Raw genomic sequence first — 23,610 nt, forward strand, 5'->3', positions numbered from 1 at the left:
TGTATTCGCCATGACACAGACAGTCTGTGTTTTGTACTTGTTTAACTTTTGTCTAGTTTCTGAACAGATATGAGGAGCTGTGAGCTTGAGTGCTAACAGCTAACGGCTGATGTTGTTTTTCTGTGGTTCTCATTGAAGATGACGTCACGGCTCCGCCTACACTGCGTTACTTACTATAGATACTACCCCAGCTACTAAACTGTAATTGAAACGCAGCATAAAGTGAGCCAGTCCTAACAAGGCCTAACGAGGCCTAGCCATACCGGGCGAGGCCGAGCGAGGCCCTGTAGTGGAAATGCGCTATAATACGTATAAGTGCTGGTCTAATCAAACCATGGAGGAAAATTCAGGAGCGTGACTGTGTTTTTTGGTGAGTCACATCCAGAAATGTCATAAATCTATCCTTTCCCTAAATATTAAATACACCTATGAGTGAATGTAACTCTTCTTGACCATCAGTCAGTCACGTGCATCCGAATACACCACATTCATGATGATACAGTATGATATCATCAGCAATCTGCAATAACACAGCAATGATCTGTACTGAGCTGTAACCTATTACTGATATCCAGAGATGTGGTTCTTAGATAATATCTGCATGTACTTTGAAACTCTATAATCTAAGATAGAACAACAATAAAGATAGCAGAGCTCCGCTGCCATGCAATTATGCTTATTACAGTATACTGACTATCTGCCATAGATAAGTGGATATAATGCAACAAATGCACATAAGGTAAGGGCTAGAAACACTGAGGAAGATCACAAAGGGTTTGTAATGGGGACGCAGTGTATGAATTATTTCTGTTTCTGATCCTTCTGGCTTGTACCCTCATGAAACCATAATGCACAGGCTCCAAGCAAATTCACTTGGCTGACTTTTAACCTTTCCCTTATATATTAAAAACATATATATGAGGATTTTTTTAACAGTTTAGAGATTCTCAAATTGTATTTTTGTTCACCAAAAACCCTGAGCTGTCACCACAAAGTGTTGAAATCCCTTCAGAGCAGCTTCAGGGGGTTAGATTTATCCACAGAATACACTAAAACAACAACATGAAAATGACTTATTCAGTTATTTTACCATACCTGTGGGTGGGGGTTAAATGAAAAAAAAAAAAAAAAACTGTAAACAAGGACTCTCTACGAACCCTGAAGTGAATATGGAGCAATACATCCCTTTATTTTATTTTCAAGGAGGTCCTGTAATGATCCCCATTGTCTTCATTTGCTAATTGTAACATCTGTACTGTTTTGTATTGATTATTACTGTTCTTACTTCTTGTCATTTCCTGGATTATGACTTGTTTGCAATAAAAAGATTTGTAAAAAAAAAAAAGAATCCAATGAAAATCAAAAAAAAATATATAATGACTTTGTTTCCTTCAGATTATTTATTTTAACATAAATTAGGAGGGAGAAAATAAAATTAATTTTCTTATTTATTTATTTGATGGTTTGAGCAACAAGATTTACATGTGAGATTTTCCCGTATAAGTGTTACAACACAACACAGTGGTGAGAGTGACGGAAGGACTGTGTTGATGAAAGTCATTCTCAAAACAAGACGACAAACCATTGATTATAGTTATTCTGTGCTGAAGGAGGTATAACAGCTCCGCCATTCAACAGTTCTTCCCCAGTGTGATGATGGTTATTTATGTGTGTGTGCATGTTTATCTTGTATTACTGCTTGGAGAACATATTACGTAATGTCTGCCCTTTATGGTGAGTATTATTCAAATAGTACAAAATAGATGTCCCTAATTATTGCAATAAAGATAAGAAACTGTGAGGCACGGTGAGGTCGTTCTGCAACATCGTTCTTCAACATTGGTAATAGATGGAACGGCACAGAGTTCTTTTATAAAGACATAAAAAAAAAACTGTGAAGATTGTCGAGAAGGACCACTTCGACCATTATGGAGAAAATTGAAAGTGAATTCAGTAAAAGTTTGGCAGACTCAGTTAGAAGTGTGGAAGGATAGTTTCCCAAAATGTTATTGCTTTTGTCCCTTTACAACAAGGCAGTGTTCATTGGCAAACTCAATTAATGACAATGCAACCCTGAACACATTTAACTCAAACCACTTTTTTCAACCTCAGACTGCAGCTATATCACAGGGTACACCAACATCAAATCCAATAAACCTGGTCTTTCTTCTGACAGTGACAGATGAGATTTAAAGTGTGACTCCCTCCATCTGCTGCCTTTGAAGCCAATAAAAGAGATTATCTCAAAAGAAAATACCCTGCCCAACAACAAATGAATGTGAAACCACACAGGGAATCAAACCCTTATCTTGATGACATCAAAGGTCACTCTCTGCTACCTGTGAGCAACTCTGAGTAATGAATATGTCTTCCTTTTGTGGCAATTGGCTCTCTCAGTTGACTGCTAAGCAGCTGATTGGACAGTGATCGGCTGGGCCTGGGGAATACAGTTGCGTGATAAGACCTTTCGACTTTGTCCCTTGCAAAAGTCTCAGACATTCTTACTAGACGTCAAAGACACATAGAGGAACGTGGTGATCTGGTTGTGTGTTTTCAATCCTGCAGGATAGTTTCACGTTCATTTCATCAGCTGCTGCTTTTATATTGGAATTATGATGCTGAATACAGGCAAGGTGAGAGACTTTAACTTGACAATTGGGTGCAGCTATTGGTTTGTGTGTAAGACAATATTTCAGTCTGAGTGGTTTAAAAAAATTGTTTTAAAAGGACAGTTCTCCCAAAAATCAAATATATAAATGTTTCCTCTTATCTATAGTGCTATTGATCAATTAGTAGCCTATGGGTTAGGTGTGATTTGCTGAGGTATTCGCCGTAAAGATGTTTGTTTTCTTTTTACTCATGGAAGTAGATGGCTCTCTGCGTATGGTGCTCAAAGAAGAAGAACAAATATTAATTTCAAAACTCATCAGCAAATTGTCTTTTCCGAAATCATGTCCGGGGTACTCAAGATAAAACACAGGCCTTGTTCGGAGCAGTTTCGTGTAGGAACTATTTTCTTTCAAACGCAATACACGAAATTGAGTGAACTGTGTTTTGTATTGAGTAACTGGGTACTGATTTATGGAAAGAGATACTGTTGTTGAATTTTTGGCCAAAGTATTTTTTGGCACTTTGAATACCACAAGCCTAGTGTCATCTACTATTATATTTAAGAAAAGGCAGACCTTTTTAAGGCCAATATCTCCAACACTTGGCAACCAAAACACCAGACATCTAGATTGATAAATAGCACTACAGGAATGAGTCAATTGTGTATTTATAATTCAGAGGTTGAATCATCTCTTAAATAGATGTTTAATTCATATTAAAGGTAGGGTAGGTAAGTTTGAGAAACCGGCTCGAGATACACTTTTTGTTATATTCCATGGAATGCTCTTAACATCCCGATAGCAATGAATATCTTAAGTGCTTTGACAAAAAATCCATAAAGAAATGTCATCTGTGGAAGCCGTAATACTGTAAAAAGCACGACCAATCATTTTAGCCGGCCCGGCTAAAATAACTGGATGGCCTACCTGCCTGTCAGCCTTCCATCTGTGCACAAACTTATCTCGTGCCTTCATTGGTCATGTGTTCGTGTGTGTTGGAGGAGGGGCTCTGTAAGGAAGTGGCAGATTTTCTCCGGTTGTGTATTTTCAAATTCTAGCAATCTCGAGCCGGTTTCTCAAACTTACCTACCCTACCTTTAAGGTAAGAAGTCTTGAATTGGCCATAACTGAAGATATTATAGTTATTTGACAGTAAGCAGTAAAAGCACACAGGCTATAAATACAGCTTTTCCTCAGAGAAACAATGAACACCTCCACTTCCAACACATTACTCAGAGCCTTTATTTGATTCAGGTGCACGGCGGGATTGACCTCATTGACCTGCTGCTCAGGAACACGGATGAAACCACCGGTTGTCACAGCAACCAACCATGGACTATCGAAAATAATGAAGTGAGTATGGAGGTCATCCTTTTGGCTACAGGGCAAACCACTCCGGAGAAAGCGTGATCCCAGCCACAAATATCATTATGAAAATATGAACATGGTCTGTATTCTCGATAAGGGCCGATAAGGGCTCCCCGATCTGTTATCTGGGGAGCTCGTTCAGTTTCATTATGTCTCCCTTTATGGTTGAAACTGAGACTGGTATGAACAAAAATGGCTGGTATGTTTACGTCGTGTCTGTGCTCATCTGTGTCAATTTGATTATCTGATTAAATAAGCTATCGAAAAGTGGTGTTGCCATGGGATGAAGCTTACATACCCTCCTCCTCCTCCTCCTCCTTAGACCCAGAGCCCCAGGGGAAGTTCTGCTGATGACTTCCTGGACGCCCTGCTGGGGGGGAGCGACTCCTCCTCGGCTCCAGCGTCCCCCCTGTGGTCACCCTGCACCATCGACAGCGGCATCAACGAGGACGCCTCGACAGAGCACAGAGAGGGCCTTCCCCCCCACTTATGCACAGCTTTCCCAGCCTTTGACCTGTCGTCTTTCCCACAGCCTGCACTTCCAGAGAACCAGCCATCACCAAATGAAAGAAACTCGGACGTTTCCATTGATCTAGGTAAGACAAGATCAGATAAAATGATTTTTATGAATACTGATAATTAATACCAAAAGAAAGTCTGTTGAACTTGAAAATACAGTGAGCCGTGAAATAATTAGATTGTCTCAAAAGCGAGTTTAAATATCACGTGATGATAAAAACCAGGGTGAACCAGGGCATTGGACAGATAAGAATAAATGAATTTGTGTTACTATTAAAGAATAATGAGAGCTAATTAAAGATAATAGTTTTTTCAGAGAGCAATCATTTGGTTTTCCCATTTTTTTTACTTCATCACGTAAGGAGTTTGTCTTTTGAGAACAGCTAATTGAGAACAGCTTTTGAGAACAGCTTTTGAATGATAGTCCCCTTTCACAATGCTGAATATTGAAGCTTCAGTGCTAAAATACTTTGAAATCGACTGAATAAACCAATTCAGCCCCAACACAAATATATCAAACACAGAAAAAACTGTGACACAACAGCAATCAAAGAGTTATAATTCAAGACAAAGACAAAACCTAAAAATGTTGTGCTTTGTTTGATACACATGGGGCAATTTTGTGAACCACCTGCTGTTTTATTGCTTCAATCTGCAGGCTGGGAGTCCGATGACCTTCAAGAGCAGTTTGGCATTGCACACTACCTCACTACGAGCCAAACCTCCACTCAGACTCTCACAGTGAAGGACCTGCTGCTCTCTAGCCCAGGACAGACAGTAAGCAATGTGCCCCCCAGGGGAAACCCTTGTGTGTTGCATTCTCATAATATTCTGTGTGGTGTTTTAAAGGGGCCCTATTGTGCTAAATGTCAGGTTCATATTTGTATTTTGTGCCTCTACTGTGACATGTTTACCTACTTTAATGTTCAAAAAGCTCTTTATTTTTCTCATACTGCCTGTGCTGCAGCAGCTCTTTTCACCCTCTGTCTGAAACCAGAGCCCAGTCTGCTCTGATTGGTTAGCTGGCCGGCTCTGTTGTGATTGGTGAACAGCTTAGAGATGTCCCGCCCCTCAGCCACGTACAATGTGTTGAAGCACTAGGCAATAGAAGCGCAAGTGTAACGTAGTGATGTCACTATGTTATTGAAGTAAACAAAGGAGTTTGTGGGAGGGAAACTCCCTCTGGAGGGAACTTTGGGATTGTTTACATGCCAAAAAAAAACAATATAACACGCTACATGAAACTTGCAACCCGGTATCACGGCAAGACGTGAACATGTGACGATCTACCATGCTGGGAGACGTGAATATGTCACGGTTTCGTCCCTTCAAACGTGAGAGTTACACGGTATTGTTAACATGGCCCAACCAGTGGAGAAATACCCGGAAGTGCCAAGCAAATGGTCTACCGCGCCTATTGGTCGGTTTTTATTGTCAAAATGAGATGTTTTTAATTTATTTTTTAATCGTCACACTTGATTTCGCCGATTTTCTTGTTGCCCTAGCTGGTCGACACCTCTTTTAGCAGAAACAAAGGCTACATTAATGTATTAAATCGATGTTAATCCATGTGTGTGGAGGTGAGGATGTGGAATTAACGGACGTGACGTTGTGCGATTGCGTTGCCAGGCAACGCAATTTACAAACTCTTCAACTACAACCCTAATTATATTTAAAAACATTTTAGAAGGCCTCACGAAATACTTTAATGTAAATTAAATGTAAATGTGAAGGGGTGTGTGTAATGTGGTGATTGACATTATTCACCCACGGATCTATGGGTTGGGGGTATTGTTCCGCACGGACATTTTAGTTAAACGGACTTACTGTTGATGTGAAATCCGGAAAAAAAAACGTTATACACACCATAACGGTGCACAGCTGATATAAAAGGACTTGTCGTTTTTAAAGATATTACTGATTTTCTTTGAATATAAGAATGTAAATACTGAGTTGAGAGAATAGTCAGGGGATTTGGGTGATGGGAGACACATCTATGGATTCAGAATTCCAATAGCTTACTGTTAAATGACGGATATACCTTTCTGTCTGTGATGTTTTACAAATCAGATATTATAAGTAAAACATGTGAAATAATATAGCAATATCCTGTACAATTATGTGAAAACATGAATAAAACTACACATCTTCAGATGTTATACATACACAAGTGTCCTACACTAATAATACAAAGTTATTATGGCTGTGTGTACCTTGTGTGCACCGCCTAGTGGTTAAAGCACGTTATTGAATTAGTTGTGTATATGATATGTCAATGATCCTTAGAAAATCTTGAAATCTTGAAAGGGATATGCAAAATAGCCATTATATACAGTCTTTCATTAACTATTAGTAGAGAATAACGAGTAATGAATATACTTTATAGGGATCTGCAGATAAATGTTTAGTCTTCTCAAGCAGCAACTATCAAATATCTCTCCTGATTGTTGGCACTTGACAATCACCTTTCCCTGAATTTTACTCAGGTGTAACTAAAGCCTGATTTAAGGGTTGTTTATATTTCACATCATTAATCAGAATCTGCAAAGTAACTCAAATAAATGTAGTGGAGTAAAAATACCAGGTTAACCTCTGAATTGTAGTGGAGTAGAATTGCTGTTTTGTTTAGTAATGGATATTGAACATGGAATAAAGGTTTTGACAAGACCTGGTGTAACAATAATCAAAAAGGACATTAAAAGAGCTCCAGATGTCAATGATCTAAACAAAACAGCACACATGAAATGTATATTTAAATACTTTATTAAGGGCAGTGAATTAGTTTTTTCTGTATGTTTTTCAAATCAATGTTATACAGTAAGTGTCATAGACAGTGTTACATTGCTATTATTATCCTTAAAATATATATAAAACAAAACCATTTATGATCTTTTTTTTTGGGTGGTTTACTAATGACAGTTAATTCTGTTTCTGCTATTGATGGTTTCATTTTTGTGAAAAATAATAAAATAATAAAATTCAATAACGTGCTTTAACCACTAGATGTGCCTTTCTATCAGCTGTGCACCGTTATTGTGTAAATACAGCCTATCTACCAATTGGATCAAATATAAAAGTCAGCCGAATTAGTATTGATACTGCAAGGAGACGTATTGTGTGAAAATAAATGTAAGATGTTGTTTAATTGCTGATATATTTATGATCCACGTCACGTTTTCAGTTTTGGCGGCAGTGCTTCCTGTTTGTCCAGAAGTCTTCTCATCAGGGCTCTATAAATACAGAACTACGGCAGATATGTAATATTTAATGCAGCCGAACCGTGTATTACAATGCCGTTATGTGATGACCTCCAAAGAGAAAAGCAAGCAAACTCGGAATAAAGTATTATTTTATTTTTTTTAAATGTTTTCGGATTTCACATCAACAGGAGTCCGGTTAACTAAAATGTCCGTGCGGAACAATACCCCCAACCCATAGATCCGTGGGTGAATAATGTCAATCACCACATTACACACATTCCTTCACATTTACATTTTAATTTACATTAAAGTATTTCGTGAGGCCGTCTAAAATGTTTTTAAATATAATTAGGGTTGTAGTTGAAGAGTTTGTAAATTGCGTTGCCTGGCAACGCAATCGCACAACGTCACATCCGTTAATTCCACATCCTCACCTCCACACACATGGATTAACATCGATTTAATACATTAATGTAGCCTTTGTTTCTGCTAAAAGAGGTGTCGACCAGCTAGGGCAACAAGAAAATCGGCAAAATCGAGTGTGACGATTAAAAAATAAATTAAAAACATCTAATTTTGACAATAAAAACCGACCAATAGGCGCGGTAGACCATTTGCTAGGCACTTCCGGGTATTTCTCCACTGGTTGGGCCATGTTAACAATACCGTGTAACTGTCACGTTTGAAGGGACGAAACCGTGACATATTCACGTCTCCCAGCATGGTAGATCGTCACATGTTCACGCCTTGCCGTGATACCGGGTTGGAAACTTGAGTAGTCTCATTCCCGGTAAATTTTTATAACCAATGTAACCCTTCAAAAGTATATCGTCTTTTTGGAGAAAAATACAATTAGCCTATTTTAAAAACAACACATTTCATTACACAATTAATTGTAATTAAGAAGTATTGTACATGCAATTTCCCTACTGTCATAACAACATTGTTTTCAGCAAGCCTATAATATACTCCAACAGCAAAAAATAATTAATTAAATTCAGTTAGCTTTTGGTTTTGATGTGCTAGCTCAAGATTTTCAGCAAGCAATAAGAAAGAGTTAAATATGTCTGTGAAATAATGACTTTTTGAAAACTTTCTAACCAATGGGAATATTGAGTAAAAAGTCTCAGTGTTAACAACAAAGGAATAATAACTAATTGAACAGTTCACTGCTATTCTTTGTAATTTGACTAGAGACATGTCTAACTTCGAGTAAAGAGCATCCTTTGCACCAAATATTTTATGAACTGGTCCAGTGTCTTGTCTAGGTAAACTGTCCAGAGAGTCACCTTAAGTGGTATATTCTGTCATCTGGTTCACAGGCGCTGCGATTTCCCCAGCATTGCCTGCATGAGCTTATACTAAATGAGGATGAGAAGAAGCTTCTGGCTAGAGAAGGGGTGAATTTACCCGGAAAACTGCCCCTGTCCAAGGTACATGAGCAAGAAACATACAGTACTGTATGTAGGGCAGACATCTTTCCACATTCACTGCCTCCTCTGTTTCTGGCACACACATGCATGACTCAAAATCTAAATCTGTACAACGTTTGAAAACCTCTGCCAGTTTCTTCCTGCTAACCCAGTTTCCCATCACTTACTCGTTCCTCTTTATTCTCTCGTATCCCTATCCACCCATATGTTTCATCACCCTGACAAGTTTGAAGAGAGGATTTTGAAGAAAATCCGTCGGAAGATCCGCAACAAGCGCTCAGCTCAAGAGAGTCGGAAGAAGAAGAGGGAATATGTTGATAGTCTGGAGGGAAGGTAGGAGCCAGCTGCACTAAAGCAACATCACTTGTTTTCTCAGAGTACATTGGCCTAGAAATTGAACTTTGATCTGTAATAATTTGTTGTGCTCTGTAGCACTCTATAATGAGCCTGGTTTTTCACAACATTACCAAACTGCTGCATGGATTGGATTGGAACATTTCCATGAAAAGCTTCTCAGACTCGCGGAGAAACTCAAAGCAACAGCATTTGCTGGTTGGGAATTTTAAAATAGACAAAAAGCTGAATGGCAGTAGCTGTGATGGCTGAACTAACCTAAGAGACTCAGATACTTACACAAGGTTTTTCAAGAGAAAAGGGTAATAAAGCTGTACCCAAAGTAAATGGATAACTGGGGAATTCAGCACAGAAATATCAGACTTATGTTGCCAAAAGCAAAACACAAGAGATATGGAACAATATTTGTTCTAAAGTATCCACATATATTTTTAACAGACACTATAAATGTAAATTAATTCAAAGCATACTCTGGTACAACTGAAAAGCTGTGTACTGTCCCTGCCAACATCTTTTAATTATAGCTCTAGAGCCACAAAAAGGCAGATGTTTCCAAAACAAACCACACATGTATTATATCAAGTGCTGAATAAAATAAGTGAGAGAATATAATGAGTACAAAGGCCTGTTTGTACTAGGGCACATTGTTAAACGCAACTTATTTTAGTATTTATTTAAGGGAAATAGAACATGTTGTGGATTGATATATCTATAATACAAACTAACAGAAAAAGATTGTTCAGTCTGAGTCTAGTGAGGCCAACATATTCATACTTCTGAATGTGGAGGAAACTTCTGTGTAGTAATGCATGGAGTCACCGACTCAGGAAGGAGACACGGTGAGAGTTGGAGCTTTGATGTCAAACACTGATGGGTTTATTCAGAGTATTCGGCCGGAGGATTCACATCACAAATCAAAGAGTCAGAGGTTCTGACCACACGGTAGAGTTGCCACGTCAATTCTGAAGAACCTCTCTCTATGCTAGACCTTTTAACAGGTTCACAGAGAATCAACATCTCTGAAGGAGTAGACTAAACACTGAATCATCTGCGTCCAACGCTCATGGCCTCAAGGATTTCACATCCGAGAGCCCACAAACACCGATAAAGAAATGCTTCAGTGTTCTCACAACAATTACCCTACGTGCCAGTCAAGTTGACCGGTCTCACACTGGGGACAACAACACATATGGCACCAAGGCCTTTCCTTAGAGGAGATAACATATGTCAGAGTAAAAGGTTAGATATCTAGAAGAATTATTCCTTAACAGTTCCTCTCTTTTTATCATTTTTGATAACCTTAAAACATTAGTCTAATAATTCTGGTCAATACTTAAATCAATAGGCGTCTTCAGATTCGAGTGTGGTCTCACCTTACATTCAATTACATCACAAAGTAGAATAAGATTGAAACATTCAATCACAATGATTGATACAGGCAATCATAATAGGAAAAATTATCTCTCATCAGTGTTTGGAGCATCTTTTGTCAAAAGCATAATAATGAACACACATAAAACACAGATACATAATAGCAAAATATTTGTTTTAAACTAATATCTTTTATCATTTAAACCATTAGTTAATGTCATTTATCAAACTATAAAATCAAAACCAGAAACAGCTTAAAGATTTGCTTTAAGGCAATCACTAGTCAAAAGCATTTAAAACTTAGGATCATAAGAGATCCAGCTAAGGCATAAAATTCACAGTGGTGATTTGATCAATCTGTAATCCACAAAGTTGCAGTGTCCTCAATTTTAGGATTACTTTACGTTTACTTCATTACGCTTTAGTCAAGAGTAAGGCACTTAGTCTTAGAAAAATCAATACATTCATTTTAATCAAATACATTGTTCAAAATCTGAAAAGGAAAAGTCAGATATTTGTCGTGTAGTGTAACAACCTGAAAGGGAAAAATTAAACATTCTTAAAACTTTAATTCATACATTTGTAAATGCTACAACTGATCTGTACCAAATTAAGTCTATCAATTATTCTTATTAGCCATACTTACCTGAACATCTACTTATGGTACTTGGAAAGGGTTCTTCTGTGTTTATCTAATGTTGAATATAGAATATCAATTTCTTTAAATTATAATTCTCTAATTTGAGGATCAAATATGCTACATAATTGTTATATGAATTATTATAAATATTTGTTTTGGGCCAAAACTGAAATTAATCTAGTACTTGAAACATCATTTTATGTCTGTCTGTGCATGGGTAATACATTACAGAGTTGTGTTGTTAAGCCTGATTGCTGGATGATTAAGGATATTAACATTATCTGTTATAATATTAGAAATACCTTATTCTTCAATACCTTATAATCTGAGAATATTTATTTATTAATTTTGTTTAGTGTGAAAATCTAATCTGATCTGACTAAATATATTTATCACCACTACTTAACACATGTCTGGTCATTGGAAATATAAAAAACAATCATTAATTGTACATCTTTAAACATCTGGTCATTCAATTCAAAGTTCATCTTTGTACGAGAGCTGGAAGAACATGTCCGTCAGGCTTCCTGACTCGTTCTCCTCCTCCCTTTATGACACCGAGTGTCTGGTGTGTAAAGGTATCCTGATACTGTAGATTAGCACTGAGGTGCTGATTGGCTCAAACTCTTCTTCATCAGAGCGCCATATTTCAACCCCCCAATTGCTCTGCTTTTGTGTGGCTCATTCAGTGAGCACTGTAGCTGACCCCCCAGTGAGACGGAGGCTCATCTGCCGGTATTCCTTCTGCTATCTGCTTGAGTACAACTGCGTATTCCTGATGCATCCAGGTGTCCCCCCCGTGATGGGAGAGGTTAGGAAGACATCAAACTCCTCCAAGAAACATGGAACATTGTATTATAGAAGCCTCTGAAGCCCTCGCTCGTCCTGCAGGGTTGTCTGCTAGAGCCCACCGAGCAGAAAGATGAAGAGAAGAACCCCCTCTTAGCAGAAAGGTGAAGAGAAGCATCCCATCTTATCAGAAAGGTGAAGAGAAGCATCCCATCTCGAACGACCTCGTGCTTCCTTGCACGTGGCTGGGGGTGCTCTCTGCACCCGGAGAGTGTGACCCTCTCTCTCTGACCCTTGGCCTTGAGAGCTGTCCTAGTTATTGGGTTAACACTTGATAGGGATGTTTTCTGAGTGAAGACAACTCAAAGTAATGGATTAGTACATTATCATTTAATTACAAAAATAGGATAGGCCCCTCAGAATTATTTGGGAGCCTTCCTGACACATGCACATTATCATTTTGAAGGTTTGTGTTAGTCATTGAACATGCAAGAATCATATACTCATCAGTCCATAGCAGAGAAATGTTATTGTAAGTTAAAGGTGAGCTAGTCCCTGTGGATATAACCCCTTCTCAATGATTCTAAAAGGTATATTAATTCACCATTTACCTTTTGATAAAATATTAGTTTATCAGAAATATTTAGTCTCTTCCATAAAACATAGGTTTGAGAAATAAATTACCCAATATAAAATCAATTACTCAATATAATTGACTCTTCCCTCCCTTTTCTTACATATGGTACATATGAAATAATAACTTAGGAGTCTATTTAAACATGGTATAGTTTATAATCTATTAATCGAGAAGACTCAGTATCACCTGTGTGCAGCTTACAAAAACCCATTGTGAGAAACATATATTATGCAGGAAATTGATACATTTGTTGAAAAACAAAGCATATCTGATTTGGGAGGAAAGGTTTCATCCCTTTAACATCTGAGTTATTACTGAAGGCATAGCAGGAATGATAGTGGGTGTCTGAGGGTGTCATTACTGAGAAATGTCAAACAAAATCAAAACCTTACATTTGAAAACAGGTTTGCATTCCTCCACTGAAGGTGACGTTATCATTGGAAACAATAAAAGCTAATTGTTTTGATGTAGAATCTATATATTGAATCGATAGAGCAGAACAGAATGGTTGTATTGTAGCCTGAGTTTTGTGCAGCCTTCAGTTTTACCAGGTGGAAACATTGTCTATATAATGTGAATACATGTAGAACTAGACATTAAGAGACCCCTGACATTAGGCCTATTTGAAACAATAGTAGGGGCTTTTACCAGCTGGCCAATTTACAGGCATCCTCTGCATGGTAGTATGAATAGCCTTAAAAACAACCCACTCTGCGGTAACGAGAGTCATGTATCTGAACCAAATGCCCTAAGTGAAGCCGTTAGTCTCATCTGACTGACCCAAGGGTTGGTGCTGGTGTGACAGGGAGGCTTCCAAGTGTTCATAGCAGATGTCATGCTTTCAGGTCATGGCTCAGTGGGGGGGGAGCAGACCCATGTGAGACAGTATCAACGGCTGTAATGTTCAGTTTGAGGAGTGTCATTCTCTCTGGGAGCAGGAAATGGTGTCCATTCAGACCAGACCATTAATGTCATGTAGAGCAGCCATAGCATCTCTGTGACTGCACTCAGCCGGACTGCAGCAGGGCAGAACTGGGTGACTTTTAGTGAAGCCGTCCAAGGCCATAGACAAAATGGAACCACGTACTAACAAAAGGGACACAAGGTCATCAATGTCTCTCTTTACCTTTGGCCTAATTGTAAAACAAATTAGTGGAAGAAATGTGGAACACTAATCCATCATCATGTGACATTTAGAGTTAATTTAAATAATTACTTATGGGTTGAAGTCAAATTAACATTAACATTAGAACTAAAGTCAGTCAGAATTGGACTTGCACGGATCAGAATCTAATCAATACACCATTTCCCCAGCTCTGTAATGAAAAAGATATCAAGATTAGGTACATTACAGGAGTGTTAAAACATCCAAACATGCACACTTATCTTATTCTAGTAGAGATTAGAGGACAGGTCTAATGTTGTGAACAAAATGATCAAGTCAAGTTATTTTATTTATTTTATCTTATGTACCACATTTAATTTAATAATTAATCTTAAATTACTAATAACTTTAAAGAAGGCAACAATTTACAATGTGGATAAGGTGACTACTTATCCAAAGTGTGTGTGTGGGTGTGTGTGGGTGTGTGGGTGTGTGAACAGCTTGTCTGCCCAAGGTTAAAACATTTGGGACAGCAGTGAGAATGTTATGAGAAACAATTTGTTGCTTCGACTGAACTCGCAAGAAGCTGAGATTAGAACATTTGAAATAAATCAAAACACTTGTACATTAATTAAATACATTTGACATTTAGCTTGAGCTGGGTTCAATACTTTCTTTATGGTATTTAAATTGGGCTCAAGTAGAACCTTTACATGGATTTGGCTTGCAACACAAAGTGATACCGATCTCTGTCTGTTATGATTTGAAAGTCTCATGATTTAAAGTGTAGGGCTGTGAAGGAGAGGCCCTTGGAAAACAACCTCTACTTCTTTGTTAACTGTAATTACTTATTGTAAAGAGATTGCAACATTATACTTTTTAAAGAATTGCTCAATTCATTTAACACATTTATTATGCACACTGTAATGAAAACGTCAACAAATATATTGATCCTGGCTTAACCAGCGACCTTTACTCTTTTGTTCATAAATCGGTTTCAGAAAACTTGTCAGTAGTTTAACAACTATTATAATTTTAGTAATGTCTCTGGAGACCAATTGGTTGATACGAGAAATCATTTGAAGCAGTTTAATAAAGAATGTTAAACTATATTTAAAACTGTAATTAAACTTCAACTTATATTAATTATCTGAATCCAGTGGCCAGTTGGAATAGATAATCAACAAAGTTTCCATTTTGCAGCAACAGCGCAAAAGGTTTCAACAATAATTTGTATTATGTCTGAGTCAAGTTCTGTCTTATCAGCTTTGTTTCGGAATGTGTTCAATACATTACGTTTTTATTACCATACAATACATAGATTTAAGAATAAATTAAACAAATAATACAATATTGACCTAAAACAGCAGACAGATTTTGCAACCCTGACCTCCTCAGGCAGGGTTTTTTACGACCAGCAGTGATGCCTCTTAGGGTCTCAGGGTGCAGGACGGGGCATAGGGTTTATAAAAGGTCACAAACATATCTTAACATACCAGCAATACAATTTAAGAATGTATTCTTAAAGTAATATAATCTTCTCTTCTTCTTACACCTACAGCGCACACCCTGAACAGTGTGCTCCTTGTTTACATTTCCTCTGCACACTCAGATGCAGCGCACACCCTGAACAGTGTGCTTCTTGTTTACATTTCCTCTGCACACTCAGATGCAGGACATAAAACACTCTTTTGCTATTTATTTTCATTTTGCAGCACATCTATACTACCAGAATTTTGCAAAACACTATATATTATTTATCTTTCTGAAGTCATTTACTTTTGGTGAGTTAACTAAAGCTTAGTTTATTTTACCCTGGCTATGGACTGATTCATTATTAGTTGTTACAAAACATGCACAAGACGGCGGTTAGACAAACCAATATAGACCCCTGATACAAACAATCAGACAAACAAACATGATGAACTCATAATAAACACCAGCGTGACAGCAAAAATTCATCCAGCTCAATTTAGTCCGGATTAAAGAGGTTTCAGAGGGGGTAGGGACCATTTGATCTCTCCCAATGGGAACCCAGTGGGGCACCTTGACTCGTGCCTCCACCCTTGTACACAAGTCCTTAGATCGGTGCCTGAAGACCGTCCAAGAGCAATAACTAGCTTATCCTCTTGCGACTCCACTATCCCTGCTCTAGTGGTGCTATGCCCCCCCGATCAAGAGCACATAGACTTTTTTTCCTCTACCCTTTCTATCCGAAACCACACAGTTAACTGTAGTCCTACTTGACCAGCCTACACACCTCCCATCATGCTCATCCCAACGATGAAACACAGTTTTGCTCTACACTTGCATACCACTGCCCACCCATGATCAATTAGCCTATAATTTTATGTATGCACCCCGGACCGACATCAGCTCCTCCAGCAATGTAGGGAGCCTGTCGCATCAGGTAATGCACGCACCTCGCACCGGCCAGCACGTCGTAAACGGCCACAAGCCACGAGAGTGCTTTTAAACAGTCTCGTTTTTAATAGAGACGGCGGTGGTGTGAGTTAAAGCTATAGACAAAAGCTGTGATTTTCTCCCTCTGAGTTCACGGCACCAGCTCATGCAGATACGGGGAGGCATTTGACACACATTCCCCGGAGCCGCAGCAGCTGGAGCCGTGTTTTTTTTAGAGGCGCTGGGGGTAATATCTCTGGCTGCTTTAGTTAACTGCTAGTGTTGGCCGCTGAAACCCCCGGAATCTCGGCGATTTGTTCATTACAAATCTCTATTTTGATTTCACACAGAAGTTCCACTTTACTGCTGCCCTCATTAAGGTCTTTTTAAACATCTCCGTGTATGCCTGCACGGCACATACGTCCCGAGCAGCACACACAGAGGGAACCAGCCAAGACAGAGTCCCTGGATGATCCCCTGGGGTTACTAGCCCCAAATGTTCATTAACCAAAACGAAACGCAGCCGCTTAGCTTCACAGATAATTTTAGGATACCGTCAATCACAGATTCTGGTAAGGCAATGTCCAAATGTAGATTTGAAATCACACTTACCAGTCTCTGAAGATATGTTGGTATCCTGCCGACAACGCCAATTTGTGGAGGAAACTTCTGTGTAGTAATGCATGGAGTCACCGACTCAGGAAGGAGACACGGTGAGAGTTGGAGCTTTGATGTCAAACACTGATGGGTTTATTCAGAGTATTCGGCCGGAGGATTCACATCACAAATCAAAGAGTCAGAGGTTCTGACCACACGGTAGAGTTGCCACGTCAATTCTGAAGAACCTCTCTCTATGCTAGACCTTTTAACAGGTTCACAGAGAATCAACATCTCTGAAGGAGTAGACTAAACACTGAATCATCTGCGTCCAACGCTCATGGCCTCAAGGATTTCACATCCGAGAGCCCACAAACACCGATAAAGAAATGCTTCAGTGTTCTCACAACAATTACCCTACGTGCCAGTCAAGTTGACCGGTCTCACACTGGGGACAACAACACATATGGCACCAAGGCCTTTCCTTAGAGGAGATAACATATGTCAGAGTAAAAGGTTAGATATCTAGAAGAATTATTCCTTAACACTGAATATTTCAAAAAACGGTAGCTCAGGGCTGACATATGAGTATTGAACAATCTCAGAATGTGTGGGTTTTCCAGCACATCAGAACAATGTACATACACAGTGCAGCTGTGAGCTTTCTTTGTCTGATTTGGGGACACTTGGACAGAAAACAACATGTAGTATGATAGCCAGAAGCACAAAAGAGCAGCTGTGCTCTGTGTTGGATTAATTGGAAGTTGAGGATGCTGCTTGGTTGCAACAGACCCCCAACAGAGGTGCAGGAGGTTTTGCCAAGAGTTCAGTAAAGTCCTCCTCCTCCTCCTCTACCTCCTGGCAGTGAAGATCAAGTCTTGTCACAGCCAGCCCCACTAAATGTGTTAAAAATGTCTTTACATTTGTTAATCCTGCCTTCCTCCCCCTCATTGGCTATTTCTTCCCATCACACCTACAGAAAAACAAGGTTTCCCATGACAGTGACTCATGTCAGAAAAGTAGGGTTACCCTGAATCAATTAACATTTAGTTATAATTACATTGAAAGTCTTAGAACAGTATTTGTGTTTCTACCTTTGGTCAGACACAAATGCATATTTGCGCTGACAGCAGGGCCTCAAAGTGGCCAAACATACCTTGTGCATGTCACTTTTTAAAATCGTGTTTATTTTATAGGAGCTTTAAATATCTGATAGAGTGCCACCAACACTAATTTAAGCATGAGCTTTGTTGTCGCTGGACGTCATGAGGAGATTTTCACCCAATGAGCAGAGTCAGCATATGTTGGAAATTATTCATGCAGAGCATAAAACATGGCATCATCATCAGTCGTGGTTCAGCTCAGATAACACCATAATAGAGTGTGACGCACTGTGATAAACAAAAGCAAGAGCAAACAGCAGAAGAAGAAAAAGGAGGGTGTTCGCTAGATGACAGAATGAGATGCGAGATAACCCTCAGCACACGGATATTGGCATTGGACAAACATAGGGGGGACCATCCAACATCATAACAAAAATATGATATGTTTTTTTTATATTTATATCTCCCCTCTTCTCTGCTGTCTCTTTCTGTAGGATGTCCGCATGTAGTGCTCACAACCTCAAGCTGCAGAGAAAGATCCAGCAGTTGGAGGAGACCAACAGGTGAGTCCTCAAATCTTCTCATAAATTGTTTTGTCTGACCAACAATGCAAATACATTTAATCTATGGTGAATTAGAAGCAAACTAAATCAGCACATTTCCAGCACATTTCAGAGGCTCAAACCATTAGCTGCTTGTCTTTTTTGTTTAAAACTGGCTTTAAGAAATATGCTACCATCTGAAATTACAAACTCCCCCTCGCAGGTGTAAGCAGATGCTCCAATTAATAAAGCTAACCCTAGCTCCTTTTTTGGATACGTTTCCAGCTGACTTGTTTTAATGAAGACCCAGTAAAATGAGATCTTATATGTATTTCATGGTTTCATATGGTACCTAAAGACTGAAAATGAATGCCACAGCTGAAAAAAAAAACAGAAATGTCAGAATTACATTAATAAAAGCTGGTCAAGACCACATGTTGTCATGACACAAACTCCTAATCTCAGCCGTCCAGGTAGAGGCTCACCTGTGATTGGACTGTCACTGTTAGATGGGAGGGGTTCAGTTAACCGTCAGTTTACCTACTGAGCCAACTGCAGCTCAGCATCCTCCTCCAAATATTCCAATTACTGTCACAGAGACACTCTGTAATGGGCATTTTCCTGAACACAGGAAATAAACCGTCCATGTTTTATCTTTGTTTTTGCCCTTATTTCTTGAAAGCCATTGGATTTGTTTTTATGTAGATTAATTAAATGCCTCTTTTCTGCCTTTGATGCGTTTTGGAGTATATCTTTCAGAGTTTCATTTATCTCTATTTTGTCCCCTGCCCCTCGCTCTCCAGAAACCTGCTTATGAAAATGTTCAACTTCTTTTCAAACAAGACTGACTAGGCTAAGGGCACATTTTCCAGAATAAAAAGCTCATCCAATTATGCAGTGAAACCTCACACAGTGTTCTCTGACTTTTCTTTCTCTCCATCCTGCCAACTCATTATGCTGCTTTCTTTCTGAAGCTGGCAGAGTGATGCGTGAGTTGAAACAAAACGTGATGAGAGGTCGTGTTCCTGCACTTTTCTGCCACACGCTGTTCTACTTTCAGTTTCTTTTAAGTTGCCATTGTTCCCGGACACTGAAAAAAATATGCCTAACAAACTCCCAGAAACATGCAGGTCCGCTACAACTCTTACTACTTTTAAATCCAGGCTGAAGACTTTTCTTTTTGCCGCTGCTTTTAATGGATATATTCAGGCTTAGTATTTTTAGGGTTAAAGTCCCCTACGTGTATTGGAGTTAAAGTCCCCTACACAGTAAATTTCTCTGAGTAAAATTGACTCAAATTGAAGAAAATTTTACTCTAAAAATATAACATTTGGTCCCAACCTATATGGAGTAAAATGTACTCTTTGTTCAGAGTTGTATTTTTAGAGTTCATTTTACTCTATTATGTGCTTAGATTTGACTCTGCTTAATGGTTATTTACTATGTAGTGTATATTAAAAACAACTCTACTGCCATTTTACTCATAATAGAAGGTAATTTTACTCCCAATAGAAGGTAATTTTACTCAGAATAGAATAAATGAACCATAATGATCTTTACAATAAAAAAGGTCAATAAACCAAAGTGCTTAAGGAACATGAGTGGGCGTGTGTGAAGCTGACCATTGAGCGGCCCGACCAAGCAAGGAGGCAGAGGCAGAGAGTTCAAATACAACCCGGTGTGGGCATTTATTCCTCTTTGTGGTACAGGATACACAGCCTCAATATGACTGTCTCACGTGAACACAGTCACCAGCCACCAGGACCTCACACACACACACTAACAGGAAAACAGAACCTAAATACACACAGGACTAATCAAACCAACAAGACACAGGTGAGGAGGGAGGAGAAACACAGGGCACCAGGTGAACGCAATCACCAGCAACAGACAAGACGGGAGGGGGAACACTTTTCAAACTAAAACAGGAAACAGAGACAGACAAACTAAAACATAGACAGATCGTGACAAATATATGCATAAATGACATATAATCACATGCTTCCTGTGCAATGTTTTAGCGTGGAACAAATGAATATACTTCGCCAATAATGAAGCTATATAATCCGTAACGGAGACCGAGATCTATGGCCCCAGAGATCACCTCCGTTACAGCGTGGTCATGGTTTAACTCCAGTAGAATTGACTCTGCATTTTTGATCGCACTCTAGAAGCTATGAGTAATAAATACACTCCAAAATGATTAAATATCACTATTTCAGAGCAAAATAGTAATTACTCTGGAAAAAATACTCACCAATATTTCCTGTGTACGTGTGCCGTTTTGGTTTCAAGACCCTGGTTCGCGGAGGACACCCACAAAGTCCTAGAAAAGACAACTTAAACTTAACTAGGCCTATGTGCATTTAAAAAAGAGGAATAGTTTCGGTGAAAACCAAAAGTTACCATGGGGTCAGATTATAATTTTCCAAAGGGGGGTTCGTTTAGCATGAAACACTGGAAATAACTAAAGGACACGTTAAACAAGAAAGTAGAAAGAAAGGGAGGTGATAGAAAACTATTGCTGCAATGATTGAGAGTCAGACCTAAACATTTCAGATGTGTGTATCTCACACTGCACTCTAACTTTTATTCATACCTTTGCTTTTAAATGAGTGTTTTTAAATGTCATTTCATAATATGTTTCTTCATGCTCTTAATGTCTTTCATTTTTGTAAAGCACTTAGAATTGCCTTGTGTTGAAAGGTGCTATATAAATAAACTTGCCTTGCCTTGCCTATTTTTCAAAAGAAACCTGTGTCCCCTAGCGGGAAACTTGTACAAAGTCTCAATCTTCTTCCTGTGTGTATTTGCATTGCAGTGATCTGCTGGAGCAGCTCAGCCGCCTGCAAGCTCTCGTTCCTAACGGCTCCGGCAAAACACACAGAGGGACCTGCATCCTGGTGAGATATATTACTCAACATTACATTAGTTTATACCACTGACTATTTGCTCTGGTGGCATAATCTGCAAAAACTAAATAGTAAGATACAAGTAAAGATATATACCGTATTATCTTTTAGACAAAATGTTATATAGGTTATGCCTAATACGTTGTAAATCTATTTAAACAACTATCAATTTTTGTTTTCCCTTTGCATCCTGTAATTTCCCTCTGTCTTCTGTTTTGGCCTGCTCTCTTGCTTTATGTCCAGGTTTTGCTCCTGTCCTTCTCCCTCCTCATTTCTTCAAATCTTCAACCAGACCCCTACAGTCAACCGAGCCAAGGGGAGTACACACAAACCAAAGGTGTGTATACACTACTCTCACTTTCTCTAAAACACACATAAACACCAACTCTCGCCACATCTCTGCCCTCAGTTCCGTCCCGCAACCTGCAGTCAATGGATGAAGGGCAGGGAGTCCCTCCTGTTTCTCTCTTCTCCGTCTCCAGGGGCGTTGAGGCCCTGTGCCGGATGATGGAGAAACTCTGAACACGCTGAACACATCCCCCCATGATCACAAGCATGGGGAAAATCACTGATCTACACGGGACCCCCAGGGGGAAAGACGAGCAATAGAAAAGCAGACTTGCTTGCATGCGCAGCATCCAGATGAGCAGTCTGAATAATTGTCAGCGTCCATTTCCCACTGCAGAGACTGAATGAAGTGTTATGGTGCGCTTGCCATCTGCTCCAAAACACAAGTAGCTAGTTAAAAGATTTAACTGATATTCACCCTCTCACTCAGATTGAGGTCGGCCAGGAGGTCATTTAAACATTCCTAATTATTTTTGCTTTGGAAAATGGAGCATGTATTATATACATGATACTGCAAAATGTATGACATTAACATTGTGTACTACCACTACTGTATTTGAATACTTACTTTGAATGTATATGTTGAAATGGTTTATCAGAAATGATTTGCATTTTGTAACACTTCAGTGCAATGCTGACAAAGCACAAGAGAATTAAAAGTGTACTGAAATACATTTTTTGAGCCCCAAAAGGGGAGTATGCCATATGTCCAATTTGGAAGAGATTTGAATCCCAAAAATAATGAGGGAATATGTGAAAAAAATGACATGTCACCAACAAATTAATTAGATGATGAGCAAAAGCTGCTCGATGAATTCAATACACACATAATAGTAAGATTTACCTTCATGCCAGCTTTTAATTAGGGAAAGTTTACTTGAGTTTCTTTTAAATAGTGAATATAACATCTCAATTTTAGAGCTGAATTCTTTGTTGTTATTATATAAAGTATAATTATTGGCTGTTGCCTGTTACATTCATTAGGACAACACTTCACTGGTTATTCTTGTGCCTCACACAATGTTCTCTGCCCATGGACAGAACATACACGTTTTATCTCATCTCAGTTTCTGTCCAAAACATCACAATTCAGACAGACATCTGTGTCTAGTGCACAGGATCGTCTGGGTAGGATCTCAGCTGTACCTCGACTACAACATTTGCATCAAACGAAAAGACAACTCAGGATTCAGCTATTTGTGCATTTTTAAGGGCCTAATGGTTAAATAAGGGCTTAAGTGTTTGTACTGTGAAGATGATTATTTATATTTAAAAAAATCTACTTGTTTACAGATGTCTAATGTTTTAATTCTATAGCAGAAAAAGTATTTTTGAGACCAATGTCATCATATGGCGGACCAGGACGTTGTAAAACTACATTATTGGCCAATCCGTTAGCAACATGGCTAATGTAGCAGCCTGGCTAACGTTGCTGTGAAAAGCAAGACGAAAGAGCAACCACAGAACCAGAAACCCCAATCTCAGTCCTAAGTAAAACACCCAATAATATTATAAAGTAAACACATTTACTTACTGATCTAGCTTAGTAGCAAGAACGTATTTTGTCCCTCTCTAAACCTTCTCCGTCAACATGGCTCTTTTGCAGGTAAAGTTTTTACATTTGACATTATTACAGTTGATGCGCAAGCAGCTGTAGCTATTTTGTAGGTTTTCAGTACA

At 38.8% G+C, this 23,610-nt stretch overlaps 1 protein-coding gene across 1 annotated transcript; it reads left to right on the forward strand.

Annotated features, from left to right (window-relative positions):
- The first annotated feature begins 2,546 nt into the window (after positions 1 to 2,546).
- Positions 2,547 to 22,843, forward strand: LOC117488657 (cyclic AMP-responsive element-binding protein 3-like protein 3-B). Its single transcript, XM_034137679.1, has 10 exons — positions 2,547 to 2,633; positions 3,864 to 3,962; positions 4,300 to 4,573; positions 5,155 to 5,273; positions 9,019 to 9,129; positions 9,356 to 9,462; positions 18,623 to 18,691; positions 21,492 to 21,573; positions 21,826 to 21,919; positions 21,992 to 22,843. Exons 1-10 carry the CDS (start codon positions 2,613 to 2,615, stop codon positions 22,102 to 22,104), a joined length of 1,089 nt encoding a protein of 362 aa, XP_033993570.1. The 5' UTR covers positions 2,547 to 2,612; the 3' UTR covers positions 22,105 to 22,843.
- Positions 22,844 to 23,610: the final 767 nt, after the last annotated feature.

The sequence above is a fragment of the Trematomus bernacchii genome, unplaced genomic scaffold (assembly GCF_902827165.1).
Source record: "Trematomus bernacchii unplaced genomic scaffold, fTreBer1.1, whole genome shotgun sequence".
In the NCBI taxonomy this organism is placed as follows: Eukaryota; Metazoa; Chordata; class Actinopteri; order Perciformes; family Nototheniidae; genus Trematomus; species Trematomus bernacchii.